The sequence below is a fragment of the Odocoileus virginianus genome, chromosome 28 (genome assembly GCF_023699985.2).
Source record: "Odocoileus virginianus isolate 20LAN1187 ecotype Illinois chromosome 28, Ovbor_1.2, whole genome shotgun sequence".
NCBI classification, from domain to species: Eukaryota; Metazoa; Chordata; class Mammalia; order Artiodactyla; family Cervidae; genus Odocoileus; species Odocoileus virginianus.
Genome location: NC_069701.1, coordinates 34,069,314 through 34,085,112, shown reverse-complemented (window position 1 = coordinate 34,085,112; position 15,799 = coordinate 34,069,314). Strand labels below are relative to the sequence as shown.

Genomic DNA, 15,799 nt, shown 5'->3' with positions numbered 1-15,799 from the left:
CAGGAGGCCTGTGGTCTGAGACCTCCTTCTGCCTCCATTTTCTGAGACATCTGTAGCTTCCCCTGGCAAGGGAGCAAGGACCAGTAGCATATTTCCCTGTGTCTGACCTCTTTAGGTCCCCATGGCAACCCTGTGATGGAGGCAGCTCGGAATTTTTACCCCATTTTACAGATGAGTAAACTGAGAGGTAGCCTCCTTTTCCCAAAGTCCCTCAGTGAGGAAACGGCCAAGATGGGGCCTGGACCCTGGGTCTCTCTGAGCCCAGACTGCCTCTGATGAGCCATGTCCTTCCTGTTGCCAGCGTGTTTCAGAGATGTTGGTGGCCTGTGAGGTAGGTGCTCTATTGCAGCTGCCTAGAGGACAGGATAATTACCCTGTTCTTTGTCAGAACTTGGGTAATTCGAGTTCTGCCAAGCAGCCGGCCAAGTGTTTTCCTAAGTCCCCTCGTCCGACTGGGAGCCATTCCCAACATACTGGGAAAGGAAACTAAGCCTTGGAAACAAGGAGCCCCAGAAGGGTTCCCCGCGCCAGAGCGCGAACCCTGAGAGAGCGCCGGCCAGAGGGCAGAGGTCCCCGAGGCCCGGACACGCCCCAGCCTCCTAGGACAAAGCAGGACAACTGTTGAGGCTCCTGACTCACCGCGCGTTACTAGGCCAGCTCCATGCTGGCCTGGATTTCCTGGCGTCTCCAAAGGCCAGTAGTACTTAGAGCACAGAGGCGGACTTTCTTGGGGTCCCCCAGTGAGATGGCGGGAGGGGGTGGCCCAGCTCCCTCCACCCCCTCCCATTCCAGCAGGACAGGCAGCCACGGGGCCCTGGGACCCGCCTTCACCACGCGGCCAGCGGCGCAGCTCCGCGGCCCGCTCAGACCAGCACAGAGATCGGCTCAGACAGGAGGTATCGGGCACTAGCTGAGCCAGGGCCGGGGTGGGGGGCTGGGCGGGCCGCCCTGGGGGCCTCTGGGTGGGCGGGGGGCCCGGCGGCGGCGGCCTCCTGGGTGAGTTGGTGGTGGCGACGGCAGCGGTGACAGCTCGGATGGAGGCCCGGCGAGGTATTCCGGCAGAGCGCGCCCGGCACTTGGGCCTCCTCGTCCTGGCCCTAGGCGTCTTTTTCCTCCACTGTGATCCCTTCACCTGCTTCTCCTTTCTCTCCTCTCCTCCACCCGCCCCAAGTTTCGAGGACTCCACCCTGTCCACGGCCACTACCCTTGAGTCTATCCCCAGCTCCACGGGAGAGCCGAAATGCCAGCGACCCCGCACCCTGACGCGGCAGCAGAGCCTGCAGCAGCCGCTGAGCCAGCACCAGCGGGGCCGGCAGCCCAGCCAGCCCACCACCAGCCAGAGCCTGGGCCAGCTGCAGGCCCACGCGGCCTCGGTGCCCGGCCCCAACCCCCGGGCCCACGGCCGGGGCCAGGCACGGCAGGGCTCCTCGGCCGGCTCCAAGTACCGGCCGGCCGGCGGCCGCAGCCGCTCCAACCCGGGCAGCTGGGACCACGTGGTGGGGCAGATTCGAAACCGAGGCTTGGACATGAAATCCTTCCTGTAAGTGCCCCGCTCGAGCGGCCTGGCCCCCACCTCCCTGACCCAGCCTCTTTTCCTCCCCGTTTCCTTCGGAGCGGCTGGCTCTGAACCATGCTTAGCCCTCCGTCTCTGAGGCAAGGTGCCCGGCAGACTCGGGCACCCTCTCCCGAGCCTCTTATGGCTGTGGCTCGTGCCTGAAGCACCGCACCCCCCCCCCCACTGTGGAAGGACTTATATCTGAGCCACCCCCTGAGGGCCCCAGTCCCCCTTGGTGCCCCCCAAAAGCCAGTGGAGACACTAGGGGATGCTCCTGAGGTCCCCAGACCTGTCTGTCCCCTTCTGGCCAGGCCCAGGCTCTCCTGGCCTCCCTGTCAGCTCTCTCCTCCTAAACCTGGTCTCCTTGACTCCAGCGCCCAGGCCTCACTCCTCCTGTCCCTGTAACCTGACTCTGCTCACCTTCCAGCCCTGCACTTCCTCCCTCCCTCCCTCCCACTTCCCCTGTCCCTGCCCTGGGCCCTGTCCTCTGTCCCTCCGACGACCTTCCATAGCCACCTGCCCTCCACTTCCCCCCCTGGCTCCCACCATGACCCGCTCATTCCCTGAGGACAAACCTCACAACGTTCCCCCAAAGCTTTAGAAAGCGTCTCTGGGTCAGAGGCTGCTTTGACGTGCACGGGTCAGAGAGGTAACGACACCCCGTCTGTGTCTGGCCCTAACCATTCCCCTCTGCTGGGTGTGCCCCTCACCCGCCCCCTGCCATGTGTCCGCTTGCCCCCTCCCGCATCGGCAGGGCCCCACCCAGGGCACCCTCTGCCCAGTGTCCCTCTGGGCATCTACACGCACTCTCCGAGCCCGGGGCAGGCCTGGGCTTCAGTCCCTGACATCACCTCCTTCCTCTGGCCTAACGTGACCTTCCTTCCAGGCTCTGGGGATTATTCTCAACACCCAGGTCTTTCCTGGAAGCGCTTTTCATGGAGCAGGAGACCAGCACACTAAGCCTGGGAGAGGAGAAAGGGAGGAGGAAGGGGAAGGCCAAGGTGAAGGCCCGCTCACTGGCAAAATGTGAGGATTCTGAGCATCCTTCGGAGCTCGTGCCTCTGGCTGAGACCCCAGCCCGAAAGCCGGTCAGGAGTGCTACCCCTGGGAGGGGCAGCCCAACGGAAGACACCCCTGTCCTCTGCCAGCTTCCCATACCCTTGGCCCTGGCCAGGCAGGAACATGCCATGCCACCTGTGACTCCTTGGCCAAACTAGGCAGCGCATCTGCTGGGGCTTTTCCCCACCCAAGGACCGTCAGGAATTCAGCTGGACGCCGGCCTGAGACAAGATAGCCGACAGAGCCTCCTGGCCTCCAGAAGGGCGGCTTGTCCTGGGGCGGATGCTGTGGCACCGGTGTGGATTGGAAGAGTGATGGGAATCGGTTCTGCCGTGGCTTAAGCAGGACGGAGAGCCGGCCGGAACCCTGCACCCCTCTGCTCCTCCTGACTGCAGGCGGCCCTCTGCACAGCCATCACCCTGCCTCCCATTCTGTAGCTGTCACATGGGAGCAGGACCCATGCCCAGGCTCCGGGAAGAAAGCAGCCAGCCTCAGAAAGGCCACTGGTACCTCCTCCCCTGCCCTCCCCCTCTCTAGCCAGCCAGGATTCGATGAGCATCACTCTCGAGTGGGCATCAGCGTTTCTTCTGCCCACGGCAGTGTTCGCGCCCCTCACCAGCCAGCCATCCCCAGAGCTCACTCGTCCCCCACCTCCTCCAATTGTAGTCCCTCACAGCAGGGTTCAGCAAACTTTTTCTGTAAAGGACCAGATTTATAAATAATTTAGGCTCTGAGGGACACGTGGTCTCGATCACATTTAAAAAAAAAAAAAACAATCCTTTAAAAATGTACAAACCATTCTTAGCTTGTGGGCTGCACAAAACAGGCCACCAGCTGTAGCTTGCCGGCCCCTGACCCCTCTCACAGATCAGCTGGCGTGCTTCTGACATCCTTCTCTCGCCCCAGATGCTGGGGGCCCACACAGAGAGTCAGGGTGAGAAGGCTAACCAGGCCCCCCAAGACCCCACCCCCTCTTGCAGGGAGAAGGCATTCCTCCTGCTTCCAGAATGTGACCCCCCCATAACACCACCAGCTTCTCCCCCAAATCTCTTCCTCTTGCCCTTCACTCACGCCCCTGTGGCCTGCGATGCCACAGAGAATGACAAATCAGGAACTTATGCAGAGCAGCCGTTTTGTTTTTAAGAAGAGCAAAAGGAGTATCTGAAAAATGCATTAACCAGGGAAAAACATGTTTTCGTTGGGTTTGACTTCCCCCAGCACAACCAGCTTCCAGGCAGTCAAGTGGAATTTTACCAACTGTGAAACAGTACCGGTGGGCAGGGAACAAAGGAAAAAATGAGGATTTGTCCTGAGGAAAGGGGGCGTTCTTTCCGAAAGTTAGATGCCAGTGCAGGTGTCAGCCTGGAGCAGCCGTGCCCAGGACGAAGATGCAAAGACAAAGAAGTCAGCATCCACCGGCTCCAGACCCCACGGCCGTCCCCCATTTTCCGAGACCCCCACCCCTCCCCTCTGTCGTCATATGTCATTCGCCTTTTTGACAACCTCTCCAGGAAACCACCACATCCAGCGGGTCCTCTGTGAACTTCGCCCTCTTGGATGGTGGTTGAAGCGGGAGACCTCCTGGCCCAGGAGTCCCACCCTCTGGGATGTCCCATCAGGCTGGCCTTCTTTCCCTCAGTCTCATGCCTGCTGCTCTTGAGAATCGCTCTCCCCATGTTCAGCTGAGAAGCCAAAGCTGGGGGAGCTCAGCCAAGCACCCGGAAAACACCCACAAACTGCGATGGCTTAGAGGGGCACTTTACCTCCCTGGAAAGGGCAGGCGGCCCCACAACTGCCCAGTGGTCCTCTGAGAGAAGCTGGCCCAGAAGACGTCACCCCTTGACCTCTGGCCCCACGCTGCTGCCCACTTGATGATTCCTGGGCCGCCTGAACTGAGCCTTCCTCAGGGCAGGATTCCTCCAGACCACCCTGATTGTGGGCACAGGTCCCTCGAGTCCTGCCAGGCCCGCTCCAGCCCTGGCCAGCTTCCTGCACTTTCTGTCTCTCTCTCTCTTTGCCCCTTGGCACCTTCTGGACTGAGTCTCCAAGGAAAGGCCCGTGAACTGGACCCCAAAGCCTTGGTGGCTATTCCCGAGATCTCCAGGAAGGGGGACACAGGAGAAGGCGCAGGATGGCCGGTCTGCCATATGCCAGAAGAGACTAACCTCCTCCAATGGGCTGAGTCTCTAAGGACCTGGGAGGGAGGCCCCCAGACCCACCTCCTGGTGACCCTGACCCAGGGATGTCTTGATGAGGGACTTCACTGGATGCAGCGCCCTCTGGGTTTTCCAGCTTTCTAAGAACTTCCTGCCTCGAAGCCCAAACCCCTGCCCACAGGGTCCCCAAGCAAGATAGCAGCAGAGGGCCTCCCCTGCTCTTCTCCTCGGGGCCCAGGTGGTCTGAGTAGCCTCTGGCTTTTGTTCAACTGGAGATGAGTCAACCTTGGATACGGACTGTGTCCGGGGGCCTGGGCTCCACTCCTCCTAGCCTGCTCTGCGGGTTTTCTCTGGGCATCCCAGCCACATGCCTCTGCCCAGCCCCTCCCCCGTGGCGAGCTGGGTCTCAGGCTGCAAACACCTCCACTCCATTCCCCTCCCTTCCCCACCCCCCCAGCCCACCTCCTCCCCTCCTCTGCTCTACAACTGTTGACAGTGCTGAAGTTTGGTTTCTCTTCTGCAGGCCCAGTTTCTTATGCTTTTCTCTTCTCTCTCTTTGTCTCTGTCTCTCTGTCTCTCTCTCTCCTTCCCCTCCCTGCCCCCCACCGCCCCGCGGGGCCTCCTCCTCCTCTCTCCCCGGCTGGTGGGCTGCCCACCCCGCCCCCCGGGCAGGGAAGGCCGGATGGTGGTGCTATCCTTGGTCTTAGGGCTTTCGGAACAGGATGACTTTGCCAATATCCCTGACCTGCAAAACCCAGGAACCCAGCAGAACCAGAACGCTCAGGGGGACAAGAGGTACGAGCACGGGCGAGGGCCTGCGGCGGCCGTGGCAGAGAAGGAGGCGTGGAGAGGCTGCCAGCCTCGACCCCCGGCTGCTGGACGAGGCGGCGGCGCCTTCTGCGGATGCTGGAGCGGGAGGACGACCCGTCCCCGGCCGGCGCCCTCACACCCGCCACGCTGGTGGTGTCCCTTGGGGCCTGAGGCCAATGTGGCTGTCCTGGGACCATTCTGGATCAAGCCTGCTCCCTGGGCCTGCCTGCCCTCGCCCGGAGCAAGCCAGCCTTTCGGCCCCATCTTCCTGCTTGGCTCCCCTTCTGCTGCCCCCTCATCTTTCATTTCTGTCCCACCCGACCCAGAAATCCCAGTTTCTCTGGCGGTTGGTGGGCGGTGGGGATGTTAGGGAGGGGGTGCCAGCCTGTTCTCCCTCATCCCCGCCACCTCAACCTCCTTCTTGCCTGGAGGTCCCGCTGGGGTGATGGTCTCACACACACACACACACACACACACACACACACACACACACACACACACCATCCCTGCAGAGATGTGACCTGGCTGCTCAGGCCTCATGGAAGAGGAGGCCCTGGTGGGGAAGGTCTGGGGCCTGAGAGAGGCCCAGGAATCAGAAAGAACCAGAAAGGCAGCCCCCCCTCCACCTGGGCCTGAGGTACCAGGAGGAGGGAACAGGAGAGGGTGGGAGGGTGAGAGCAGGTAGCAGGGGCTGGTTGGGCCCTCTGTCACTGGGAGCCTGGCTGCTGGCCTTTGAGGAGTAGCCCACGTGGCCCCAGCACGGGCTGAGCAGAGGCATTTAACCATCCATCGCCCTGGTCATCAGGGGCCAAGGGAAGCATCATCTGATGCCCCCTCTCAAGGAGGGAGCAGAGCACTCTCCTGGGGAAAGGGACCGGCAAAGGTCAAGAGGCCCAGGGTTCAGGCAGCATCACTAAGGCGGGATGACCCTGCATCTGGTCTGGCCGCCTCCTCCCGCCTGGCCTTGGGGTGGGTCAGGTACATACCTGTAATTGCGGAAGGAGGGCGCATCCCCTTGATTGGGTTGTACTTTCCATCAGACGAAAGGCCTACAGGAGAGCTGTGCGGCCTGGCAGCCAGGCCACCTCCGTCTAGCTCTGGTTTTGAGACCTTGGGCAAGTCACAGCCCTTCTCTGGACCTCTGCTTCCTCGTCTGTCAAGTGAGGGATTGGACAGGGTGACCCCTTCCAGCTTGGACATGCCAAGCCTCTAATGAGGGAGCAGCCCCTCGGCTTGAGGCACGGGTCAGAGCCTGTCCGCCAGGCAGGGACCCTGACCTTCACTCACTAAGAGCCTGGAAGGTGCAGGAAGGACTCTCCAGGCTGCTCCCGGGGGCCTGTGCGTGAGGGGAGGACAGGCCGAGTTAGCCAACTTGCCTGTCTCTGCAGTGGCTTCTGGAAACCCAACTCTCCTATTTTTTTCCCGTCCCAAGTTCACAGTTGCATGTTTGGTGGGCAAAGCTGCAAATGACCGGAGAGGGGGAGGGGAGCGTGGGACCAGCTCTTCCGCTCAGGGCACAGATGTGTCACACCCTGATCCCAGGTCTTGGGATGCAGGAGGAGCCGAGTCTGCCACCTCCAGGCCACTGGAACCACCGGAGTCCCAGCTTCCCGAGCCGGGCTGGCCTGCGGTGGGGGAGAGGGCTAGGGGCCGCAGGAGCGGAGAGCCCTCTGAAAGCCTTGCTAAGAACCCGGGCTCCTGGCCGACAGAGGTGTGAAGCGTGAGGGAGCAGATGCAGGCTGGAAACGAGATTTCACATCACCCATGTGTTAATTAACTGGCTCCATTTTCACCCACCGCCTATTTTTACCTCCTTGCCACTCAGGTCTCACTCCATATTTTAACACACTCATGCCTTCTGATCATTGCATCAGTCATCCCCTGCCTTTCTGGGAAAGGTGGGTGTGGAGGTGAGGGCCCTGAGCCCTCGCCCCCACCCAGCCTGACTTTCCGAGTGGACCCAGGCCATTCCCACCCAGTCACACCTGCTCCATCCCGGAAGCTCATTTCTCATGGCTGTCAGGGTGTTTCTCGGGCAATGGGCCACAGCTAGGGTGCTTTCTGCCCGGCACTCTCCCCTCCCCCAAGCTTGGCATTGGCGTCACCCTCCCGGCACCGGGCAGTTTAGGGTCCACCCCTCTGGGCTCCTGGCTGCATGGACCTTGCAATGGTGAGCTTGGGTCAGCTGTTCCCTTCCTCCTCAGCTTCTGCCTCCACGTCCAGGGTTCACCCTCCAGTCCCAGTGTCCCCTTCTCCACCCAGCTGACCCCTTGGCTGGGTGTCGCCTGGGTAACAGATGGGTGGCCCTTGGCTGTTGTAGGGGAGAGCATCCAGCCCCCCAGGTCTGTTAGCCGCAGGTTCCCGGGAGATAGGAGGGCCCTTAGGAGGAGGTGTGGCCACTCCAGGTCAGAAGCAAGATGGGGGTGCATTTAGCAAGTCACTGCCCCCCACTCCCACAGTTCTTGGTGGCCCTGAACCCCCCCATCCAGGATCCCCCAGGCCCCTAGGCCTCGGCGCTGGAGCCCTAAGAGATGCAGACGGCTCCTGGGACCACGAGGGGGAGGGAAGGAGGCCACGGCCACCCCTGGCTCCCATGCCCTGCTCACCCGGCCCACCTCGCCCACGCTGCCCTGCACCCACGCATGCCTCATGCCCCGTCCATCCCTCTCACCGTCGCTCCTCGGGATCCAAATGGTTTCCACCATGGCCCCCCCCCCCCCAGAGTGGGGTCGGGGGGCAGGGCGGGACCTGGCCAACCCATCGCTGCCACCCGCTCTGAAGCCGCCATGTCTCCGTCCCGGTGTGTGTCCCCGCCTCCTCTCTGCCTCTCCTGTCGGCCGCCTCGCCCCTTGTCGCCTTGTCCACCCTGCAGCCTCTTCACTCGTGTCCGACTAACCTTTCTCGGCCTCTCTCCCTCCCTCCCTGTCTCCTTCCTCCCATCTGCTCCTCACAGGGACGCCCCTGGGCCAGGCCGGGCCCCCTGCCTCTGTGCCCCCGTCTCTCTGTCTCTCTCTGTCCTGTGACCTCCGGTAGCTTCAGTGGCGCTGACCATCTTTTCCCAGGCTGCTTGGCAGCTGCGCTGATGCTGTGGTGTGGCCAGAATAACTCCGACTTTCTCATACCTTCAGCGGTCAATCTCGGCTCTCTCCTCCTCTCCCACTCTATTTTTAACCTGACTTTACCTCTCCAGCTATTTCAGTCTCCTCTTCCTCCCCGTGCCTGTCTGCGTGAGCACGTGTCCATGTGTGCGTGTGTGTGTCTGTGGGGCGTGCATGCGTGCGTGTGCTCTGCTGTGGCCCGCCTCTGGGAGGGTGCCCCGCGTGTCCTGGCTCGGTTTCTGGGAGGGTGCCCCGCGTGTCCTGGGGTGGTTTCCATGTTGTCTGGATGAGGCCAGGTTCTCACAGCAGCTGCACCGTGCGTCTGAGTCCCGTGGCGTCTGTCCCCGAAACTGCTGCCTGCTGAATGTGTCCCAGTTCACATGCACCCCTTGGCATGCCCGGGCCTCCCCGAATGTGTGTCCTCTCAGAATCTAAGTGTGCACAGCGCTGCGTGTGCGTCGTCTTGCTGCTCTGGTCGATCCGCCTGGTTGCCCATGCCGTGTCTCTCCCTGTTGCCTGGGTGTCTGTTGTGCTTTTGTGGACTCGTGTGTGTTTGTGTGTGTGTGTGTGTGTGTGTGTGTGTGTGTGTCACACACCCCGCTGTTGGGTCCTGGCGTCTCCCCTCCAGGTCCTGGCATATTCCATGCATGTCCTGTCTGCCTGTCGTAGCCAACCGTGGGTGCTGGTGGCTGGTCCATTCCGAGGGCCATGGCTTGCGTCCAGCCTGTGTGTGCTTCCGAGTCTATGGCTCTGGCAGCCTCGAAGCTGTTCTACCGTAGCCCGTCATAAGCCCCACGCTCCCCACCACACGGCCCCTTCCTCGCTGCCTGCCCCCACCTCTCTCCCTCATGGGATGTTCCAGCCTGGTCCCCTCCCCGGGCAGGCTTCCTGAATCCTGGCTAGATGGAGCCTGGCTCACCACCCAGCCGCTGGGCCAGAGAGCCCAGCTTCCCGGGGGGCTGCACAGAGTCAGTGTGTAGATAGGGGCCTGGAGTAGAACCGTCAGAGCTGGGGGCTTCTCAGTGGAACCCTGTCTTCCTCTGACCCCGGGTGAGAGCCTTATCAAAGTGCAGTCCTCACAGTGCAAGGAGGGTGGAGACGGGATCAAGGCGATATAGAGTTGCCCCATCCAGTAGGTAGCCATTTAAATCTAAATTACGTCAATCAAAAGAAAAAATTCGGTTCTCAGTTGTGCTGGCCACGTTTCAAATGCTCAATAGCCACACGTGGACGTGAAAATTTCTAGTGGATAGTACTGGGTGGACACTGGTCCCAACCTCACCTGGTCAGTCTGGGGTCTAAAGGGCACCTGTATTCCTGTTGAGCCTGAACAAACAGGTGGGGCCTCTAGGAGACAGGAGCTCTGGGCGTGTTTGCCAAGGGAAATGACGCGGACAGGGGAGCTGGACACATCGTCTCGGGAGCCTCCCTTCTGGGCTGGGGCCAGCAGGGGTGGAGGGAGTGTCTAGGGAGGGCGGGTGCTCAGAGAGCACCCCGTGAGCAGGGGCTACATGGTGGGGTACTTTCTAGGGTCCGGGCCAAAAAAGCGCCTGCCAGGGGATGTCCAGCCAGATCACGCAGGGGCAGAGGCAAGGGGGAGGGCTCCTGCTGGCCCACAGGAGGTGGCAGCCGCTTGAGTACCAGAAGGTCCTGCCGCTTCCCAGGCTGGCGGCGCCCAGCCCAGCCCACCTCCGGGCCCACACTCATTCAGATCCCTCCTGCCCCCAGGTTGCCTGCAGGAGGGAAGGCAGTGAACACAGCCCCAGTGCCCGGCCAGACGCCCCACGATGAGTCTGACCGCCGGACCGAGCCCCGTTCCTCCGTCTCAGACCTCGTCAACTCCCTCACCAGTGAGATGCTCATGGTGAGAAGAGCGGGGGGCCCGGGGCGGGGGGCGGGAGGTGTGGAGCGTGGGGGTCAGTCATGCAGGAGAATGACCCTGGTGGCCGAGTGAGGCTGCCCTGTGTCCTTCTCCAGCTCTTTCACCCCAGCAGCCTGTCTGTGCTCCAGTTTCCTCATCTGTCAAGGCAGACCAAGAATCCCCATCCTCCTCCTGTCTCTGGGTAGAGCCAGGGTCTTAGAAAATCTGATACATGATCCTTGGAGGAAAGGCTGGTGGGCCAAAGACTTGGGGGGGAGGTGTCCCCTCTCTTGGAGGGACCGCCCGCTGCATGGAGGCATCAGGTGGCACTCTGGGTATCCCTTCCCAGGGACCCCATTGCTGAGGGCCGGCTGAGGCTCAAAGAGGAAAAGAGAGCAGAACTCCTCTGGTCCTAGTCCTTCTGTGGACCCTACCCTCCTGGGATCCCAGCCCTTGTGGATCAGAGGTGTTTTCGCGCGGGAGAGGGTGTTGCTTCCCATGGCGCCCCCTGGTGGCGGCAATGAGTCACAGCCATTTGCCCCACCTGCATTTTCCAAAGAGCTCCTTGCAGGTCCTGTGGCCCCAAAGCAAGCCCTCTGTGATTGGGCAGCCGCAGAGGTCAGGCCTGAGTCAGTCAAAGCTTTGGCAGCCCAGAAGTCCCGGGAAGGCTTGGCGAGGACCTGAGGGTGGGAACCCAGTGTCTGCTAGATTCCTAGTGGGGACAAATCATTTCCCATCCCTAGACCTGGGTACCCCTCCCGTCTCCCCTTAGCTCCTCCCTATCTTCCCTGTCCCTCCTGTAGAGAGAGAGGAAAGGGGGCTTGGTGGGCTCCTGGGCCCTTGCTAGACCTGACATGATTCAAGTCAGTGTTCCCTTGCCCACCATTCTGACACTGCACTCCCCACCTTCCCAGAGGCCCCTGGAGACCCAGGCCCCACCCTCCTGCCATTTAGGCTTCTGGTTGGCTCAAACTATCCATCCACACTCCCCTTTTCTAGATTGTGATAGGCACACACATCATTGGGACATCTTGTTAAAATGCAGATTCCCAGTCAGCAGGCCTGCTAGGGGCCCAAGTCTGCATTTCTCTGGAATACAGACTAGGGTATCAGATTTTTCAACATTCCAGATCTGAGCTTCCTTCGGCCTCTCACCTGGCCCCTTCTTCCTGCGCGCCCTGAGCGCCGCCTGCCTGATCCTCCACCACCCTCCTGCCTGTCTTCCCCCACCCATGTAGATCAGCATGGCCTTCCTCTCCTCTGGGCGGGCCTTCGGCACAGTCCATCCTGCCTCCCTGCACAGCCTCTTAATTGGTTCCAGCTTCCTGGTAGCCAGGTTCCCAGAAGGGACGGCCCTTTCCCAGCCAGCTCGCCTACCCCTTCCTGCCTCCAGGGAGGGGCCGGCAGCCTCAGGCAGAAGAAGGAGTGCAGGCCCCAGAGCCCGCTCACGTGCTCAGCGGATGCTCAGAGGTGGGCAGGCAGGGTCTAATTGCCTAGCCTTAGGCCACAGCTGGGTCACTGGCATTAGCAGTGATGATGAAGATGAATAGGGCAGAAGGAAACCAGGCCCCAGGCTGATCTCCAGGTCCCAGACTGTCCAAAGCTCAGGGGTCAGAAAACAAGTCGGGCACCCAATATAGACTTTCGGACAAAGGGACTGAGGGGAAGGGGTCAGAGAGGAGGCCTAGCCATACCCCCATCTGGGTAACCCATCTGGGTTACTCCTGCCTGCTTACTTCTACCAGAGCTGGGGCTGAGGTAGCACCTCCTCCATCCCTTGGTGGGGAGGGTGGGGGTGGGGAGGTGGTGGCTAGCTTGTTTGCCATGGAAACAGATCCAGGAGCTGCCCCAGCTGGTTAATCAGGGCTCAGGGCTGTAGTTTGGGAAGACTGGCAGTGGGCACAGAGCCACTGCCCACTTCTGAGGTGAAGTCACTGGCCCAGGTTAAGCCTCTCAGCCTAGACCACCCTGTTTGAGAACCAGGATCCAAATAACCAGACGAGGTGGGGCTGGGGTCACCTGCACTCCGGTCACCAGGGTCTTCACCCCAATTTTAGAAGGCATGGGGAGGGGCGAGTGGTCCTGGAAGGGACTGCCTGCCCCAGGCTCTCAGTCCATGGCCAGCAGTGGCAGGGGCCAGGCTGTGGCCAGGACCACAGAAGGGTCCCTTTAACCTTTCCTGGAACCCCATAACATAGGTCTGTCTCATGGTCCCACTCTATAGATGCAAAAACAGATTCAGAGGGAGTGGGACCAGTAGGAGGAGAAGGAAGGAGCTCCCGGGGAAAACTGGACTTGAGTTGGAAAGCCAGATTCTCAGCAGGCCTGGATGGAGCTTGCACAGGGCTGCCTGGATCCGGCCAAGGGGTGGGGCTGGGGAGACCCACTTCCGCTGTGAGAAGAGCAGGGGAGGCAGCTCCACCCTGCTCCCACCTCCAGGCAGGACCAGGGGTGTGGCTGGTGAAGCCCCAGACACTGGATCTGAGTGTGAGAGTGAGGGCAGCTGGAAGGGCATTATTCATGATGGCCGAGCACTGACCTGGGTTCGAATTCTGGCTCATCACTTAGTCACAGGCTGCTTGAGGCAGTAATCTCTGTGCCCCAAACCAGACTAGAGCCCGGCAGTGTCTGCTCCATCAGGAAGCTGGAGGGAGTAGCTGAGGGCACAGCAAACAGGACTGGGCCCAGGGTGGTCACTGTTGGTGTGATCTGGGTGCCTCTCACCTGCGGCAGGGGAGTCCACACACTGGCTTGAGAGGGGGTGGTGGGAGAGTCTCAAAATCACTCTGGGATGTGGGCCTGCTCTGGTGGAAAGAGTGGACTTTCAAGTCAGAGAGAATCCATACTGCTATGCAATCTTGGACTTGTGACTTAACCTCTTTGAGCCAGTCTCCTCAGCTAGAGAGTGGTCATAACTACCTCTCCCGGCTGTTGTCAGGATTCAGCAAGAAGGTGATGTAAGAGACTTCCACCGCGGTCAGTGCAGATCATACCCATTTGTGTCACCTGTATTAGTGGTTCAGAGCCTGGGGCTGCTCCAGGAGGAAGGAGGGGGCACAGGAAAGTCTTCTGCAGGGGAAGGAGGGAAATCAAACTAGTTCCAGCAGTTTTGTCTTAAATGTGGTACCCTGGGCCCCACCCTGGCTCTTAATCACCTCAGACGCTTTTAGAGACAGGAATTGTTATTGTTCAGTTGCTGAGTCGTGTCCAGTTCTTTTGCAACCCCATGGACCGTAGCCCACCAGGCTCCTCTGTCCATGGGATTCTCCAGGCAAGAACACTAGAGTGGGTTGCCATTTCCTTCTGCAGGGGGTCTTCCCGAGCCAGGGATCGAACTCGGGTCTCTGGCACTGGCAGGCAGATTCTTTACTACTGAGCCACCTGGGAAGCCCAGAGACAGGAATGCCTGGACCGTGTGGATCCCTGGGTCAGGGGTGGGATCTAGGATAGGACCCAGGCAAGGACGCAGGTGGCTGGGGGAAGGGCATGATTCTGAAACCTAAACAGGTGTCCCCAGTGAGCAACCACGGCCGGGAACACTTGGCTGAGAGACCTTCCCCCAGTTACTTCCCACTTTTTCGACTTCCTCCGGGGCATGGGCCACCCATGCCACCCCCCACATCTGTTGGTTGCTGGGTTGGCCCAGCCAAATGCCAGCCCCGGGGATGAGGACCGAATGCAGGTGCGGCCCCCTCTGCAGCCATCCGGGCGCAGTACTGTCATCTGAGGCTCCTAGGGAAAAACGCTGCCGCCGAGGCCCACCCCAGCCCCCAAAACAGGAGGCTCCCCAGGGATGCGGCCTGGGAATCTGCACTTTGCATGTCCCCGCTTTACACAAATAGACATTGCTTCTGAAAATTCACCTCTCTTATTTTGTAAATCTCTTTATCCTCAGAACCCCAGAGAGTCCCTTTCTAAAGAAATGCCGTGGTAAACTCTTTTGAGATGAGAACAATCTCCCTCATCTGTTTTGTAGCCCAGGTTTTTGCGTTGGTGTAGTTCACAGGGGGCCCTCCCGTAGGGCTGATGGAAGGGAGGAAAGGAGGAGGAGGGACCTGGGGTCCCAGGGCGCACCAGGGGAGGCGAAGCAGCCTGTGGTGAAGCTGGGGGTGGGGGGCAGACCTGGGGCTGCAAGGAGAGGCTGGGGCTGGGGAGTGGGGTGCACACGGCTCTGGGGTTCAGGGGTTGTCCTGGCTCTGCCCCCTCTCCGTGTGTGATCCTGGTCAAGGCACTTGGCTTCCTCACCACCGAGATGTGAGCAGGAGAGGTGCCGCCACCAACCCCACGTGGTGATGGGGCGGGGGCGGAGGCAGCTCTCTGAAGCTGGGCCAGCCTTGGGCACAGGGGGACCTCCCAACCCCACTGGGCTGTGGAGGGGGCCTCGGGGAAGCAGAATTCCCCCCAACGCTGCCTGCCTCTCCCCTGCCCCCAGCTCTCCCCAGGCTCCGAGGAGGACGAGGCCCACGAGGGCTGTAGCCGAGAGAACCTGGGCCGGATCCAGTTCAGCGTCGGCTACAACTTCCAGGAGTCCACGCTCACCGTGAAGATCATGAAGGCCCAGGAGTTGCCGGCCAAGGACTTCAGTGGCACCAGCGACCCCTTCGTCAAGATCTACCTGCTGCCAGACAAGAAGCACAAGTTGGAGACCAAGGTGAAGCGGAAGAACCTGAACCCCCACTGGAACGAGACCTTCCTCTTCGAAGGTGAGGCCGTGCCGCCCCTGCCCCCAGAGTCCCCTCTTCCCCTTGGCTGTCCCCCACACTGCCCAGGCACACACACACACAGATGACCACATGCACAAACACACTTGTACAGATACACACACACACAGGCCTAGTAGCTCAGCCCAGTTACCCTGATGCATTTCATGTCCGGCTGGGATGAGGTTACAGGGCTGAGTGGAGCCAGCATCACAGCCAGAGGGCAAGGAGGAAAGCTGGGCCACTGCCCGGACCCAGGACCCATCCTCAGGCATGCAGGAAGGAGGGGAGGTAACCGCAGGATCCAGAGGAGGAACACCTGCAATGACCATAGTGTAGGGAGTAAGAACCCAGGCTGTGGCCCAGGCTGCCTGAGTTCAAATCTCAGCTCGGCTGCTTGCTAGCTGTGTGACCTGGGGGAGGTTCCTAAACCTCTCTGTGCCATGGTTTCCCCATCTGTAAAATGAAGATAATAGTGAGGGTTAAACAAAATCAGCGAATGGTAAAAGCACTCACAACACCCAGAAAACACTTCATATCCGTTTGTTAAACACCCTTTG

At 60.6% G+C, this 15,799-nt stretch overlaps 1 protein-coding gene across 8 annotated transcripts in view; it reads left to right on the top strand.

Annotated features, from left to right (window-relative positions):
* SYT7 (synaptotagmin 7) overlaps positions 1-15,799 on the top strand; it is a 63,534-nt gene that overhangs the window by 38,071 nt on the left and 9,664 nt on the right. For 4 of the 8 annotated variants that reach the window (XM_070457455.1, XM_070457454.1, XM_020916859.2 and 1 more), the window contains 4 exons: positions 1,172-1,540; positions 5,443-5,565; positions 10,407-10,542; positions 14,972-15,242. In XM_070457455.1, the coding sequence (XP_070313556.1) occupies positions 1,172-1,540; positions 5,443-5,565; positions 10,407-10,542; positions 14,972-15,242 (899 nt within the window). The remainder of the gene's footprint in view (positions 1-1,171; positions 1,541-5,442; positions 5,566-10,406; positions 10,543-14,971; positions 15,243-15,799) is intronic. The other 4 variants (XM_020916861.2, XM_070457457.1, XM_020916860.2 and 1 more) reach the window with 1 other exon arrangement.